Here is a 14,469-nt window from a genome sequence, read left to right on the forward strand (position 1 = left end):
TCAGAGAAAGGGGAACTTTTTCTTTTTTAACTTTTTGGAAAGAAAATACTCAGTATGGAATATTTTTAATACGTTCAGTAAAGAAGAAATTCTTCTTTTCCTTCTCTGTGTCCTTTTGCCTCCACTGTTTCCTGTTCGTCATCTGACAGCTAAGTTCCTCACTGTTCCTGGTTTTTATGTTGGACGAGAATGTTCTTCTGTTTATGCATCTTCTCTGTTGTTTAACTCAGGATTATTCTTATAGTGCAGTCCCTGCTGTGGTCTGTTTCTGTTTTCAGCCTCATGCTGTAGCTTGTAAGCTCCATGAGGCATGATTATACAGTGAACGTGATGCTAGGAATTGCTTTGCAATCCCACTCTGCTCACTTTTGTTTGGATGTGTTTGTTCGCAGACTTACTCATGAATCGTTGACTGCCCTTGAAATTCCTAATGACCTGTTACAAACCATCCAGGATCTCATTTTGGATCTCCGAGTACGTTGTGTCATGGTCACGTTGCAGCACACGGCGGAAGGTGTGTTTAGATAAATTGGTGATGTTTACTGTACAACAGTTACCTGCATGTGCCACCTCCTTTCGGTTTCCAAATCCTTGAAAACTAGGGAAAATTACTCTTCTGGAAATTTGAATATATTAATTCATCTTATTTCTAGCTGCTGAATGGGGTGTTTTTCTTTTTGTGATGTGTTTTCAAATCAGTTTAGTTGAGAATTAAGAGCGTGCGGAAACCAAGATGGATACACTTGAAAACGTTTAAAGATATAACAGCATCCTGATGATAAATGTTAAGTAGAAAACATAGGGTCTAAAATGTACATAAAGTCTGATATAAGTTTTGAAAATATATGGATGTATATTTTAAAATTTTAATTTGTAGAAATCAATGTCCAGTCAAAGGAAACCCTGTTAGTATTGGTTCTCTGGATTCTAGAAATTATAGATGAGTCTTGTTTTCTTTATACTTTTTAAATTTTTCAGGCCTTTCTACCTTAAAATCATAAAAAACATAAAGGTTTTCTTTACAAAGCAACCTTTTGGTTATTAAATATTTTCAAAAATAGTCAAGAATATTGCTAAAATGGCACAGGCCATTACTGTCTACTACCAGGCTTTTTAGGTAGGAAGCTTACACCCCTGCAAAATTGGTGGGTGATACTGTGTAAACGGGAAGGGAATGGAACCCAGGTGAGAAGCTGGATGTTCCCCTCTTAGTTTATTCCCTCCTCCTCACCTAGGAACCTGAGCCTGCCCAACGCTGAAGGTTTGAGCAGGTGGCATTCCCTTAGCCAACTGAGAATCATATTGCCCCTGTCAAGAATGTGTAGGATTCAAAAAACATCCAAATTATTCATCAGAAAGTTTAGGAAAAAAAGTACTGTATGACTTATTTTGTACATGTCTAGTGTTGTGAAGAATCCTGAATAAGTAGTAAATCATTGTCTCAAGTTGTCATTAAATCTAACCTAGAATTCCCCAAATTGGGCTATGCAGTACAAACTTTTATTTACATTAATATCTTATTAGAATAATCCAGTGAACAATAAGTACTTAAATCCTCAAGTCTACCAAAATTATATTCTTTGTCTACTTTCATCAAGTTTTTACAAACCTATTATATAAAACAATTAAAAACCATAACCTGTATAAATTTTTAATCTGTATAAAATGTACTGAGATTATTCTAATAAAACGTATTTGTGTGCTTCTTTTCATATAGAAATAAAGAGATTAGCTGAAAAAGAAGACTGGATTGTTGATAATGAAGGACTGACTTCTCTAGTAAGTTCAAATTCTTTTCAGTTATTAGTCATTAGTGTGTATTTAGAATAAATGGTTTATCATATTAACAGGGAGCATGTGCTCCATATGTTGCAGCTCTAAATAGAAATAAATATAAGCTTCTTAAAGTTTTTCTTCTCAGAGACATTTTTGCTTAACACTAACCGTAAATATTAAAAAGTTAATGAAAACAGCGGGGTTTCTTTTAAAGTTGACCTTTTTCATCCTGTATAACTTACTATTTTTGTTTGAATTACTTTTTTAAAAACAGAGTATGCTTAATTCTGAATTACTTAGCAACTTGAGCTTTTCAGAAAAGCAGGATAGAAGAGATGATGCTGCTGGCTCCAAAGCCAAAACAAACCAAACAAACAAAAACAACCACCACAGACCACTGCAGATACATTCTCAGGCCAGGCAGCCAACTGTCACCTGTTTCTAGAATCTTCTTCTTTTCAGCTGGGACTTTTAGGTTTGAAAGTCATCTTCATGATTTCACGGGTTTTCACACTTGTCTCACGGGTGCTCCTCGCGGTCCTGTGGGTACCTGTGCCCTTGACGATGGCCAGGCAGCGGCCGAAACATCCCAGTGGCTTTCACCAGGGAGGGACTTCTGTCCTTCACAGCAGCCTGGCAGCGTGGTCATGCAGTCAGTGTCCGGGGCTGCCTCTGTCCTTCCCCATGACACTTCACACTGCCTCCTGCTCAGGCTGGCCTCGTGGCCACTCGTGGCCTGGCTGCTGTCAGGAAGGAAGTCCAGTCCCCTCCCAGGAGCCGTAGCTCGCAACGCCTCTCCATTTAATTGGTCGGAACACATTCCATGCCTGTCCCTGTCAGCAGCAGAGGCTGGGAGAGCACGTGGCTGCTCCTGTTTTCTGTCTTACCTTATTAAGAAAAAAGGATAGGTCAGGTGTGGTGGCTCACACCTGTAATTCCAGCACTTTGGGAGGCCGAGGCAGGCAGATCATGAGGTCAAGAGATCGAGACCATCCTGGCCAACATGCTGAAACCCCGTCTCTACTAAAAATAGAAAATTTTGCTGGGCATGGTGGCGCACGCCCACAGTCTTAGCTACTCGGGAGGCTGAGGCAGGAGAATCGCTTGAACCCAGGACGTGGAGGTTACAGTGAGCGGAGATCACGCCACTGCACGCCAGCCTGGTGACAGAGCGAGACTCTGTGTCGAGAAGGAGAAGGAGAAAAGAAGAAAAGAAGAAGAAGAAATAGCAATTCTAGGAGGCAACTAGCAGTTTCTGCCTCAGATAAGGAAACTAGAATGAAATGGTCTTGACTCTTGCCCAGATTTACAAACCAGTGATGAGTCAGGTTGTCAAGAAACAATGATCCTGCATAGTATTTTTAAATTCCCTTGAATTTCTGTATAGTCGTCCCTTGGTATCCTCAGCACAGGCTGGTTCCAGACCCCTTCATGATACCAAGATCTGAGGATTCTCAAGCCCCTAGAAGTTGGCTTTCAATATCCTTGGACTCCCTATCCAGTCAGTTCCACCACTGGTGAAATTCACAGATGCAGAACCTGGGGCATGAAGGGCCGACTGTACTTCTCATGACCGTCTTCTGGGGCTGGGGAATTTTTGACTTATTCTATTCCTCCAAAGTTCAAGGTCCTATCTTAAGTTAATATGAACATATCATTGTACCTTACTTTATATATGACAAGGTGATTTAGAAAAGCAATGCTTACTAACAATTTTTTGCAAATTAAATCATGCTTAAAATGAGTTAGGGAAGTTTATTATTTCTAATAAGTCAATTATCATTCTATTTTAAATGCTTTATATTTTATAAAAATATTTTAATTAGGCCAGGCTCTGTGGCTCATGCCTAATCCCAGCACTTTGGGAAGCTCAGGCAGGTGGATCACCTGAGGTCAGGAGTTCGAGACCAGCCTGACCAACATGGTGAAACCCTGTCTCTACTAAAAATACAAAAATTAGCCAGGCATGGTGGTACATGCCTGTAGTCCCAGCTACTCGGGAGGCTAAGGCAGGAGAATCACTTGAACCCGGGAGGCGGAGGTTGCAGTGAGCCGAGACTGTACCCTTGTACTCCAGCCTGGGTGACAAGAGCAAAACTTCCATCTCAAAATATAAAAGAAAGAAAATTTTAATCGGTTGGGTTTCTACTTGTCACAATTATTTGTATTTAAAGAGCAACTAGTCTGTAGTTAATTCTCCCTCACACTAAATCTCTAGAGAAAGGTATGGACCTGCACCACCTGCACAAAAAGACAGAATGTAAACCATCTCCACTTTTTATATTGACTACGTGGGAAATAGTAATATTTGGATAGGTTGCATTAAATAGATTATATGAAAATTGACTTTATGAGTTTATTTTTTAAAAGCTTTTAAAAATGTAATTACTGGAAAATCTAAAATTTCTTACATGGCTTATGTTTGTGGCTCACATTCTACACCTATTGGGCAGCACTGGTATGAAGAGGAAATTTATTGCACTTGATTTGGAATCGAACCTAGTTCAATCCTAAAGAAGCCATGTGGTCTGTCTGACCCTAGAGTCTCAGTTTGTAAACAAGGAGCAGAGCCCGTCTTCACAGTGCTGTGGGCTGGGATACGGTGATGTCCTGTGGACCAAAGCACCTGGTAAACTGCAAAGCTCTGGACAAACATAAAGGATTTTTATTTGTTAAATTAATACTTGTGATCACTGGGGCTACTGTGATAATAATACATTCAGTTTACTATTTTCAGAGCTCTTTTATATAAACCTATCCTAATTATCATAGCAAGCTTGAAAACAGGCCAAAAGGGATCATTGGACCACTGTCCACTGAATCACTTGCCCAAGAGGAAACAGGTGCAGGCAGGTTAGACACACCTGCCTCAAGTCAGTTATGCACAAATGGAAAAAGATTGTGTGTTCAGTTTGAGAAAGCAGAGTCTGCTGTCAAGGTCCTATGCCTCATTCTTAAAATCTGCCATAAATTCAGTAACTCTGAGCCATAAAACAGAGATTGGCTTCAGGTCCTTCTTCAGGGCAGTGCATGTGGTCCGCTAGTGTGTGCTTCCCTGGACCTCGGGACCTCGTTTGCCTGGTTGTAGTACATCAGCTTCTGTGAAGATGCTCTGAAATAGTTACTGTAGAAGCTTCTTTGTAGTTGATTTTTAAACTTTATCCTAGTGCAACTGCAACCATAAAATAACTACTTTCACATTTGATCTCTCACACAAGCCACATAACTATCTGCAGGGACGAAAGAACTGACCCCCAGTGCACCTTGCGAATGAGTGAGCCCTAGGAAATAGCACGTCCAGAGTCAGCCAAGACATGGTCTAGCCAGAGGTCCTTGAAGAAGTGTCCTACCACGACAGACCTGATAACACTGAGTCTGTTTTAGCTATTCTGCATGGACCTCTTAAGAGAAAAGGTGAATCAATGCTTAGAGCACAAGTCTAGATTCCAGCTTGGAGTATTAGTATTTTAACCCGGCTTGTATATAAAATTCTTAGACTTTGAACAGTGACTTAAGTTGTATAACCCTAACCTCTTATCACATACCAATCTAAGAAAATGTATATTTTCTTAAGATTTCCATAGTGCCAGTCCTATTTGTTTGAGACAGGAAAACTTTTTTTCTTTCCTTGTGCCTGGGATAGGAAAATGCTGCTTATCCCATTAAGTACACCAGGGTCAAGCACTGCCTCACTATGACTGTCCGTCGGCTGAGGCACTCTCTGAACAGAGCTTCAGAGCTCTGAAACAGCTCACTCGAAAGCATCCTGTTTTCTTCTCATGTTGAAAATGATTTCTGCCTTTTTTCAATTTGGATAATTCTGAGATTCTGAGAATTTTCTTCTTTCAGAACAACTGGAATGATTTGTGATAACTTTTGACAGTCATCTAAATTGGATGACTCACTGACAATACACAGAGATAGGACTACCTCTTTCTTTTGAGAAAAAAGAAATAGTGAACGTGTAGGTGATATCACCTACTCCCAGTTCAACCGAAAGCACTCATTGAACTTTCTAGTATTCTGTTTCTACTTATTATATTAGTATGGGTATAAAAATAAAATTAATAAGAAAGTTGAGTCCAAATTATAATAGAAGATATCTAAACAACCACACATGAACATCAACATACTTTTTAATTTTTAATTTTTTTGAGCCGGAGTCTCGCTCTGTTGCCCAGGCTGGAGTGCAGTGGCATGATCTCGGCTCACTGCAACATCCACCTCCCTGGTTCAAGCAATTCTCCTGCCTCAGCCTCCTGAGTACCTAGGACCACAGGCACGTACCACCACACCCAGCTAATTTTTTGTATTTTTAGTAAGAGGGAGCTTCATCATGTTGGCCAGGCTGGTCTTGAACTTCTGACCTCAAGCAATCCACCCATCTCAGCCTCCCAAAGTGCTGGGATTACAGGTGTGAGCCACCACACCTGGCCAAACATCAACATGTAATGGCCTGTGGTTGAATCTCAGATTTGATTGTCAATATTATAGCAATATTTATCATTATAACATCTTAAGTTACCTTCTGAGGTGGGCAGGTTAGATGAGTAAGGTCAGTAACCTAACAAACATTTTACCTCTTTAAATGCTTTCTGTGCAGTTGGTATTTCATCCTCTACTTCTTATTTTATTACTGTTTTTGTACTTTCACTTTTAAGTATTCTTTATAATGCCCTCTGGTGGTTTCCAAGTGCAGTCATAACATGACATTAAAGCTGAGGCACATTGTTTTAGCTTTCATGAAGTCTGGATTCCTTTCCATAAGAAAATAAACTTGTCTTTTAAAAGATGTATGTAGATGTCATTTCCTTTCTTCTCTTCAGTTTTCTTCCCAAACTCTTTTGAAAATTAATGCATGTGTTGAAGAGAGGTTCTCACTCCCAGTGCTTTGCACACAGCTGCTTGGTTGAGCCTTGTGCCTTCCGTGTCTCGCTCCGGATGAAACCCAGCCCCACCCATCTCTCGAGACCTGTGCTCAGGTTCGGTGGTTGTGACACACAACCTTCCTGCGGTCCTGCTTTGCCGGTGGTTTCTTGCCCACTCTGCAGGATGTGTACACTGTCCTCCTCTGAGAACTTGCTCCTCTCCTTCCCTGTTCCCCCAAAGGGCTGGTTCCCCTTGCTCTTCCCGTCTCAGCGTCAATGTTTTCACAGTCTTGGGGGCCTTCTATGACCATCCTATTTAAAGCAGATCCCCCATCATGATTGTTCTCTGAGTCTCTGAGTTCTACTTCTTTTCTTTTCTTTTTTTTTGAGACGGTCTCACTCTGTCACCCAAGCTGGAGTGCAGTGGCGCAATCTCAGTTCACTGCAGCCTCCGCCTCCTGGGTTCAGGCGATTCTCCTGCCTCAGCCTCCTGAGTAGCTGGGACTACAGGCGCCCGCCACCACACCCAGCTAATGTTTGTATTTTTAGTAGAGATGGGGTTTCACCTGTTGGCCAGGATGGTCTCGATCTCTTGACCTCGTGATCCGCCTGCCTCGCCTCCCAAAATGCTGGGATTACAGGCGTGAGCCACCACGCCTGGCCAAGTTCTACTTCTTTTATTCATGACACTTATTATTTTAAATTATGTTATTTCTATACTTTTTTAAACCATTTTGTCAACTTTGACTTTCATAGTCGTGTCTCCTGCCTGAAATGTACACATAATGAGAACTCTGTCTTTCTTACTCCTGTATCTTCCTTACCTAGAGTAGTTCCTGGCACAAAGTGAAAACAAACACCCTTAGGATCTAAGATTCATTCTAGCTTATCTTGAGATGCCATTGGTTGGGCATATTTTCAAGTTTCATTTTCTGACTTAATGTAGCTAGAAAATGACTGTTTACAGTCTATCTGATATAAAGATCCTCTACATCCTCTAGGTCATTATTATTAACATTAAATTTTGTTGAACAGTTCCAGAGATGTGGAAGATCTGGGAGACTGAGCTCGTCCCAGAACATACCTCAGAATCCGCATTCAGTATATAAACCCCTGTATCTGCTCCTCATCGTGTACTGCCCTCTTAGAAGGGTAGAATTTTGAAGAAAATTTTTAGTCGAATCTGAGTTTTATTTTAATTGAATTAGATATACTTTGGAGTCTCAAGATTGATTCATTCTAAAATACGAAGTACAAAACATATGCCATACCTAAAACTCAATGACTAGGAGTTTACTTTTCACATTGTGTTTCTGTTCCATTCCATTAATCTGGAAAATGTGGACCTTGGGGCCATATTCACTTGTGTTAAATATGTTTTCATAGCCAGTGCTTGTTTTTGAATTTTATGATATGCTGTTTTCCCTTCAGCCATGTCAGTTTGAACAGTGCATCGTGTGCTCTCTGCAGTCGCTGAAGGGGGTCCTGGAATGTAAGCCGGGAGAGGCCAGTGTAAGTATTCCAGCTCCGCTTGGACTCCACAGTTTCCCAGGAGCCCTCGGGAATCACAGTTGTAAAGTTCTGACTCATCGTATTGCAAGATCTTTTCTCCCTCTTTGCTCGCTTGTTCCATTTAGTTTAACTACGTAGGTGTGCTGATGTCTGATTCCAAGACAGGCTGATGCAGGTTAAAGTGTGAGTGCAGGTATTGTAGGTAGAGCAGTTACAGTGACAGCACTTTGTGGACAGCGATTGATGGGCCTGGCTCTTGACCATCAGCCCAGGACTGCATTGTCGTCTCCAGCCCGAGTCACTACAGTGAGGAAACCCACCCAGGAGGCCCACTCTGCATGCGTGTCCTTCTTTTAGAGGAAGGACACCACTCCTGAAGCAGTGTTCCACGTTTTAACTGTTTATATCTAACTTCATACACAAAAAGCCTTGTTTTCTTAGCAAAGTCCAGAAAGTTTAATCAAAATTCTTCCTTGCAGGTCTTCCAACAACCTAAAACACAGGAGGAGGTTTGCCAACTGAGCATTAATATAATGCAGGTAATAATTGAAAGCAGTAATGCCCAAAGCCTCAAATAATACTAAGTATCAGTCAACCCTTCTCCTATTCATAATCTGCAGACGATGTTCACTAAATATGTATTCTTTTTTCATCTTGTCTGTGGACATAATAGTTTAGGGTAAGTGGGTAACAAAGTTTAACGTAAGATTAATTCCAACTTGTTTTAGCGATACCCAAATGTTTCATTTATGTTATGCTCCCCTTTTTTTGTCTTCTCTTGGTACCTCACATATATTCTGTTAGAGCACAATGTAAATTAAGTGATAATTAGTTGCTCACGCCCTGTCTGGGGTGTAAAGTATTGTTCTTGGAGCCAGTGCTTTGCAGGCACAGAAAGTTGAGAATGTGGGTGAGTGAATGAGGGAAAGTCTTTTTCCGAAAATATCTTCACAAGCTTAATAATTGATCAAAACATAGGCACTTCTAATCTTCCATTACTTACGTGATAGATATGGATGGGATATATATTTCATCATTAATGGGGCATATACAGTATATACACATATGCACGCACACAACACCACACCACTAATGGGATCTATAATTCTACTTCATGTAAAGTTGTCTTTAATGTCCAAATAGATTAATATCTAGGAGTTCATTCCTCTGAGAGTTCTGAAACTTATTTTTTCACTTAGGTTTTTATATACTGTCTGGAACAGTTGAGCACCAAGCCTGATGCAGATATAGATACTACACAGTAAGTAAAAATTAAACTAATCTCATTAGTGCATTTAGGAGAATTAAAAATACAGGCTCAAATTTTATACTTGGTCTTATATCCTAAGACTTCTAGTAAGAAAGAAAGATTATTCATATTAAAGTAATTTTTTTTAAATATTTGACCTATATTCTTTCTGTAGTTTATCTTTTCAACTCATCTTTGCCTTATTAGAGATGTATCAAGCAAATTGAAGACATGATTAGCTTATTATCCAATGAACAGGTTTTATAAACAAAGTATTAAATGTAAATATATAACTCCTAGTTGATTATTTTTACGAGTCTGGTGTTAGGGGAAGGCACCATTACCCTTGTTAGAGACTAAGCATGTTGGTAGAATTATGTCTGGGTCAAGCTTAGTTATTGGAGCTCCAGTGGACACGTGTTAACTCTTGATGTTTACAAATCCATGTAGTAATTCTTTCATGATGCTGTTGTATAGGACAGCATTGTAAAGTGCTGTGTGTGTGTGTGTTTTTTTTTAAGAAATCTGTTCTTTCTGAATTATACTTGGCATGTGTAACTTCTGTGTACTTTATGCTCTGACACAGATAATACTGAAATAAATGCCTCTTACATCTTCAGTTGACAATTTGGGAATTTATCCATGTTTGTCTGTTTACTGGTTTTGGCTTTTGCTTCTCAGTATATAAAACTATCACCTCCCTAGAGACCCCATAAGTTTTTAATTCTTCTAGGTTTTCTTTTATTTGATTTCATATTTTTAGCTCATTATTTCACCAGGAATTTGCTGTCAGTCAGATCCCTAATATTATGGATTAAATTTCACGTTGCCCGTGTTCACAGATTATCCATAGTACCTTCTTTGAGCTGTTAACTGTTAAGTCTAAAACACTTATTAAAAGTTTCTGGCCAGACGCGGTGGCTCACGCCTGTAATTCCAGCACTTTGGGAGGCCAAGGCGGGCAGATCACGAGGCCAGGAGTTTGAGACCAGCCTGGCCAACATGGTGAAAACCTGTCTCTACTAGAAATACAAAAATTAGCCAGGCATGCCTGTAATCCCAGCTGCTCAGGAGGCCGAGGCAGAAGAATCAGTTGAACCTGGGAGGAGGAGGTTGCAGTGAGCCGAGAACGCGCCATTGCACTCCAGCCTGGAGGACAAGAGCAAGACTTCATCTCAAAAAAAAAAAAAAAAAGTTATGTGACTTTCACCAAATTTTTTCCATATAGTTCACTGCATTTTTAAATTTGCATGTAGTTCATTGCGTTTTTGAATTTGGGTGGTTTATTTGTAACTGTTTCTACTTGCTTCTATGTTCAGTCTCTCTGTGGATGTTTCTTCCCCCGATTTGTTTGGAAGTATCCATGAGGACTTCAGCTTGACCTCGGTAAGTCAGACGACAACTAGAAAGTAACCGTTTTAAACTGTGTGACAACAGTTTCACAAATCTCATTACTTTGTTCCTGCCTCGATGCTGTAGCATGCGGTGCAGGACATTGTGCTGTGCTTTGGAGCTCTGTTATGTGAAATGTTCAGGAAAGGGTAATTTACGTGAATTTCACACTTCACATTTTCAGCTGAAGTTGCCATTTCAGGCATTCCACATACTGTCTGCGTCTGTGTGGTTTCCGGGTGTTAAATGGGTGCCTTGTAGTTCCTGGTGCTTGAGAGTTGCCATGATGGATTGGGGAGGGGGCAGAGGACATGGGTGCCTCCCCCTCACAGCTCTTGCCTCTTCAGCCAGAGAAGTTCTGCTTTTCTCTGTTTTATTTCTGTAAGTTCCCTCATAGCCTTTAATTTGAGCACAGCCTCAACTCTACACACACACACACTTACACACAAACAGGTATATGCATGCACTGCTTATATACATATGTATATATACACACATACTTTTTAAAATGTATACATGTATTCAAGAAGATTCACAAACATATATTATCACGTGTATAAATTCATCTGTTGAAACTCAAACTCTAGCTGTCATAAATAAAATAACCCTTTCTGGCCAGGCATGGTGGTCACGCCTATAAGCCCAGCACTGTAGGAGGCCGAGGCAGGTGGATCACTTAAGGGCAGGAATTCGAGACCAGCCTGGCCAACATGGCAAAACCTCGTCTCTACTAAAAGTACAAAAATTAGTTTGGTGTGGTGTCAGGCGCCTGTAATCCCAGCTACTCAGGAGGCCGAGGCAGGAGAGTCGCTTCAGCCCAAGAGGAGGAGCTTGCACTGAGCCAAGATGGCTCCACTGTACTACAGCCTGGGTGACAGAGTGAGACGCCATCTCAAAAAAATAATAATAAATAACCCTCCCTGGTTTGTGATGAGTTTGAAGGGTGTGTGTGTGTGTGTGTGTGTGTGTTGTGTGTGTCTGTCTCACGGGAAAACGGTTTGACCCAAATTTTCTGCTATGTATTGAAGTATGAATACCTAAAGAAGGAATTTGGTATATTAGAAGAAATATGGTTTGATCCAAGTAATTTAAAAAATTATTCTAGATTCAATTCCTTGGATGACTAGGTAGAGAATGATACCATTCACTGAGATAGAGAATTCAGGGAAAAAACAGGTTCAAGAGAACCCTTTTTTGTTTTTGTTGTTGAATGGGTGACATACAGGTAGAGATATCCAGTGGGTGATTGAATGTCCTTGTTTAGATCCCAGGAGAAAAAAATATAGATACAGATTTGTGAATCAGCAGTACATAAGCAATATATAAGGCCTGGGAGTAGATAAGAACACTAAGAATTCTGGCTGAACAAAAAAGAAAATGCCGGTTCTTCTGTTGAGCCAGAATTGCAGGTGGAGTCACCCCAGGAGTGGTGGCAGCCATCCCGAGCCGTCCCAAAGCGAGGTCAGCTGGCGTTCCAAAGAAAGAAGTGTGAAGTGCAGGGTGATCGGTGCAGAGCATTAGGGGATGACACGCAGGGGACGGCCCTGAGTCCTCACAAGCAAGAGCAGGGAGAGATGTCCTGCCCCGGTGTGTTGGCAGTGAGGGGCCTGGGTATGGACTTGACAGGAGGGTTTAAAACATTGCCTCAGGGCGGGGCTGGTTTATGCTGTTGAGCGACATGGTTGATCCTTCAGTGTTTTCCAGCTGTAACCTAAAGAGCGTCATCAGTGCCTGGGAGGTCGGGGTCCCCACTTGGGGGAAAGCCTGTAGGGAAAGCAGCCAGCTGGTCCAGTCTGAGCCGCCAAGGCACTCTGTGCTCCTCCAACAGGGCGCTGAGAGAAGGTGAGGGAAGCTGGGGAACCCCACCCTCGTTGGAGGAGAGAAGGGCCAAATATATAAAAATAATGTTGAGGGTGCCAGTATTTATGGGCTCACCAGTAGCAGAGGGCCTCAGTTTGCCCTGAAAAGGGTTCATCAGAGAGATAGAAGGAAATCCGAATAGAGCAGCACAGCACTCCTGAGAGGGATGGAAAATCACATTTAAACCAAGGAATGCTTGGCAGCCTCAAGGGCTGAGGGGCTTGTGGAGGACGGAAATGCAGCGGGCTAGGGGAGTCCTTTGGAGACAGGGCTGCAGGAGAGGGCCTCCCTAACGAACAGAGACTGCTGGAGTCTTCCCCTTGCTGGCACTCTGAATCCTCAGGCACTCCCTCCTGGTGTGCTGTGTCCCTGCACTTGGGGTGGTCCTGCTCTTGTGCCTCTTCCAGTGGGTGGAGCACAGGAGTCAGCCCTGGGCTCCCTGTGACCCGTGACACTGCAGCTCTCTGCTGACTCGCACTGAGACTATTCTTAACGACCCCCAGGCCCCTCACGTGTGTCTCTGCAGGTTGCAGGGCCTCCTCTCTCCCGCCTTACTCTCCAGGGTTTTTTTGTGACCAAATTCAATTCCTCTGTATTCTCCATTGAAAGCTATCTCATTAGATTTGGTGCGATCTTCTCAGGGTCTTGTTCTGTTATCCAGAAGGGAAGCAGCTATGGTAAGAAGGATATCTAGATTCGGAGTCAGAAGACACTGGATCACATCCTGTGTGACCTCGGGCACATCGCTGAGCGGGCACAGGCCCCGTGTTCTCCTGAACAAAACTGTGGTGGTGACGCCTGCGTCATAGAGATGCTGTGGGGAATCACTGAAGTAACATGAGACCGTATTCGTCACCTGCACGTGCAGCGTTTGATAGGTGGAGCTGCTGTTTTCAAATACACGTCTCCATCGTAGCTGTTAATAAGCTTCTGATTAGTCATCCAGGGTTGAGAGTCTACGCTGTTCAGTTTTTCTTTCCACTTTTACTGCGTCTGAATGATTAGATTTGAGCAACAGTGTGCTTGTAGGAGTCAGACTTTAAATCACTCAAATAGCTTTTCTGTGTTTCAAGAGCCGTGCAAATTACAATGGGAAAAACAAAGAGAATTAACAGGGCGGAGATGTGGCAGGCTCAGGTCTGCAAGATAAGGAGGCTTGACTCTGGAAGGAAAAAGTAATTAAGGATTGATTTTCAAAACTGAGCAACCAGCTGAGGTTTTTGAGGCAAACAGCGTGTTGAGGGCAGCTGATGAAATGTCACGTTTAGTTATTCCTTGTCCTTGCAGGGACTGTGTCATGGTAATTCCAGGCCCAGGGACTGGAGGGGATGCTGCATCCTCGTCCCTACCTCACCTGGACGGGTTTCCAGTGCTTATTCACTGTTTTCCTTCTGGCCGTTTATTCACGAAATGTGGAGGAGTATTATACATAATACAACCCTATTTACCCTGTCTTATACCCCATTTCCTATCTATAGGGTAATTCAAGGCCATTCACTTGTTTGACAATCCTTTAATAATCCCTAGGCCTTTTATTTACATTTGCTGACCAAAAGCAGGTAGTGAATAGGCTGTACACTCTGCCAGAAATAAAGATGGGAACATTTGAAATAAAAGAATCTAGAAAGTTTTTGGAAACTGTTGAGCTAAATGAAAGTATTGGGAGATATAAAATATACTTGGCAATTAAATTCAAGGATGTTATCTTTTTTTCACATATCCACATTTACTATATCGAATTATTTTACTATAAGTTGTTCTGGTTATGCACAGAAAGAGCATGCAGAGTATGTGATGGAAAGGGTTTTTTTT

General features: G+C 41.7%; 1 protein-coding gene across 18 annotated transcripts in view; it reads left to right on the forward strand.

The window, feature by feature from the left end:
- EXOC2 (exocyst complex component 2) overlaps nt 1–14,469 on the forward strand; it is a 207,783-nt gene that overhangs the window by 133,710 nt on the left and 59,604 nt on the right. For 17 of the 18 annotated variants that reach the window (XM_065544513.1, XM_074038950.1, XM_065544515.1 and 14 more), the window contains 6 exons: nt 393–514; nt 1,718–1,779; nt 8,076–8,156; nt 8,636–8,695; nt 9,356–9,417; nt 10,725–10,791. In XM_065544513.1, coding sequence (XP_065400585.1) covers nt 393–514; nt 1,718–1,779; nt 8,076–8,156; nt 8,636–8,695; nt 9,356–9,417; nt 10,725–10,791 — 454 coding nt within the window. The remainder of the gene's footprint in view (nt 1–392; nt 515–1,717; nt 1,780–8,075; nt 8,157–8,635; nt 8,696–9,355; nt 9,418–10,724; nt 10,792–14,469) is intronic. The other variant, XR_012434340.1, reaches the window with a different exon arrangement.

The sequence above is a fragment of the Macaca fascicularis genome, chromosome 4, assembly GCF_037993035.2.
Source record: "Macaca fascicularis isolate 582-1 chromosome 4, T2T-MFA8v1.1".
Taxonomy (NCBI): domain Eukaryota; kingdom Metazoa; phylum Chordata; class Mammalia; order Primates; family Cercopithecidae; genus Macaca; species Macaca fascicularis.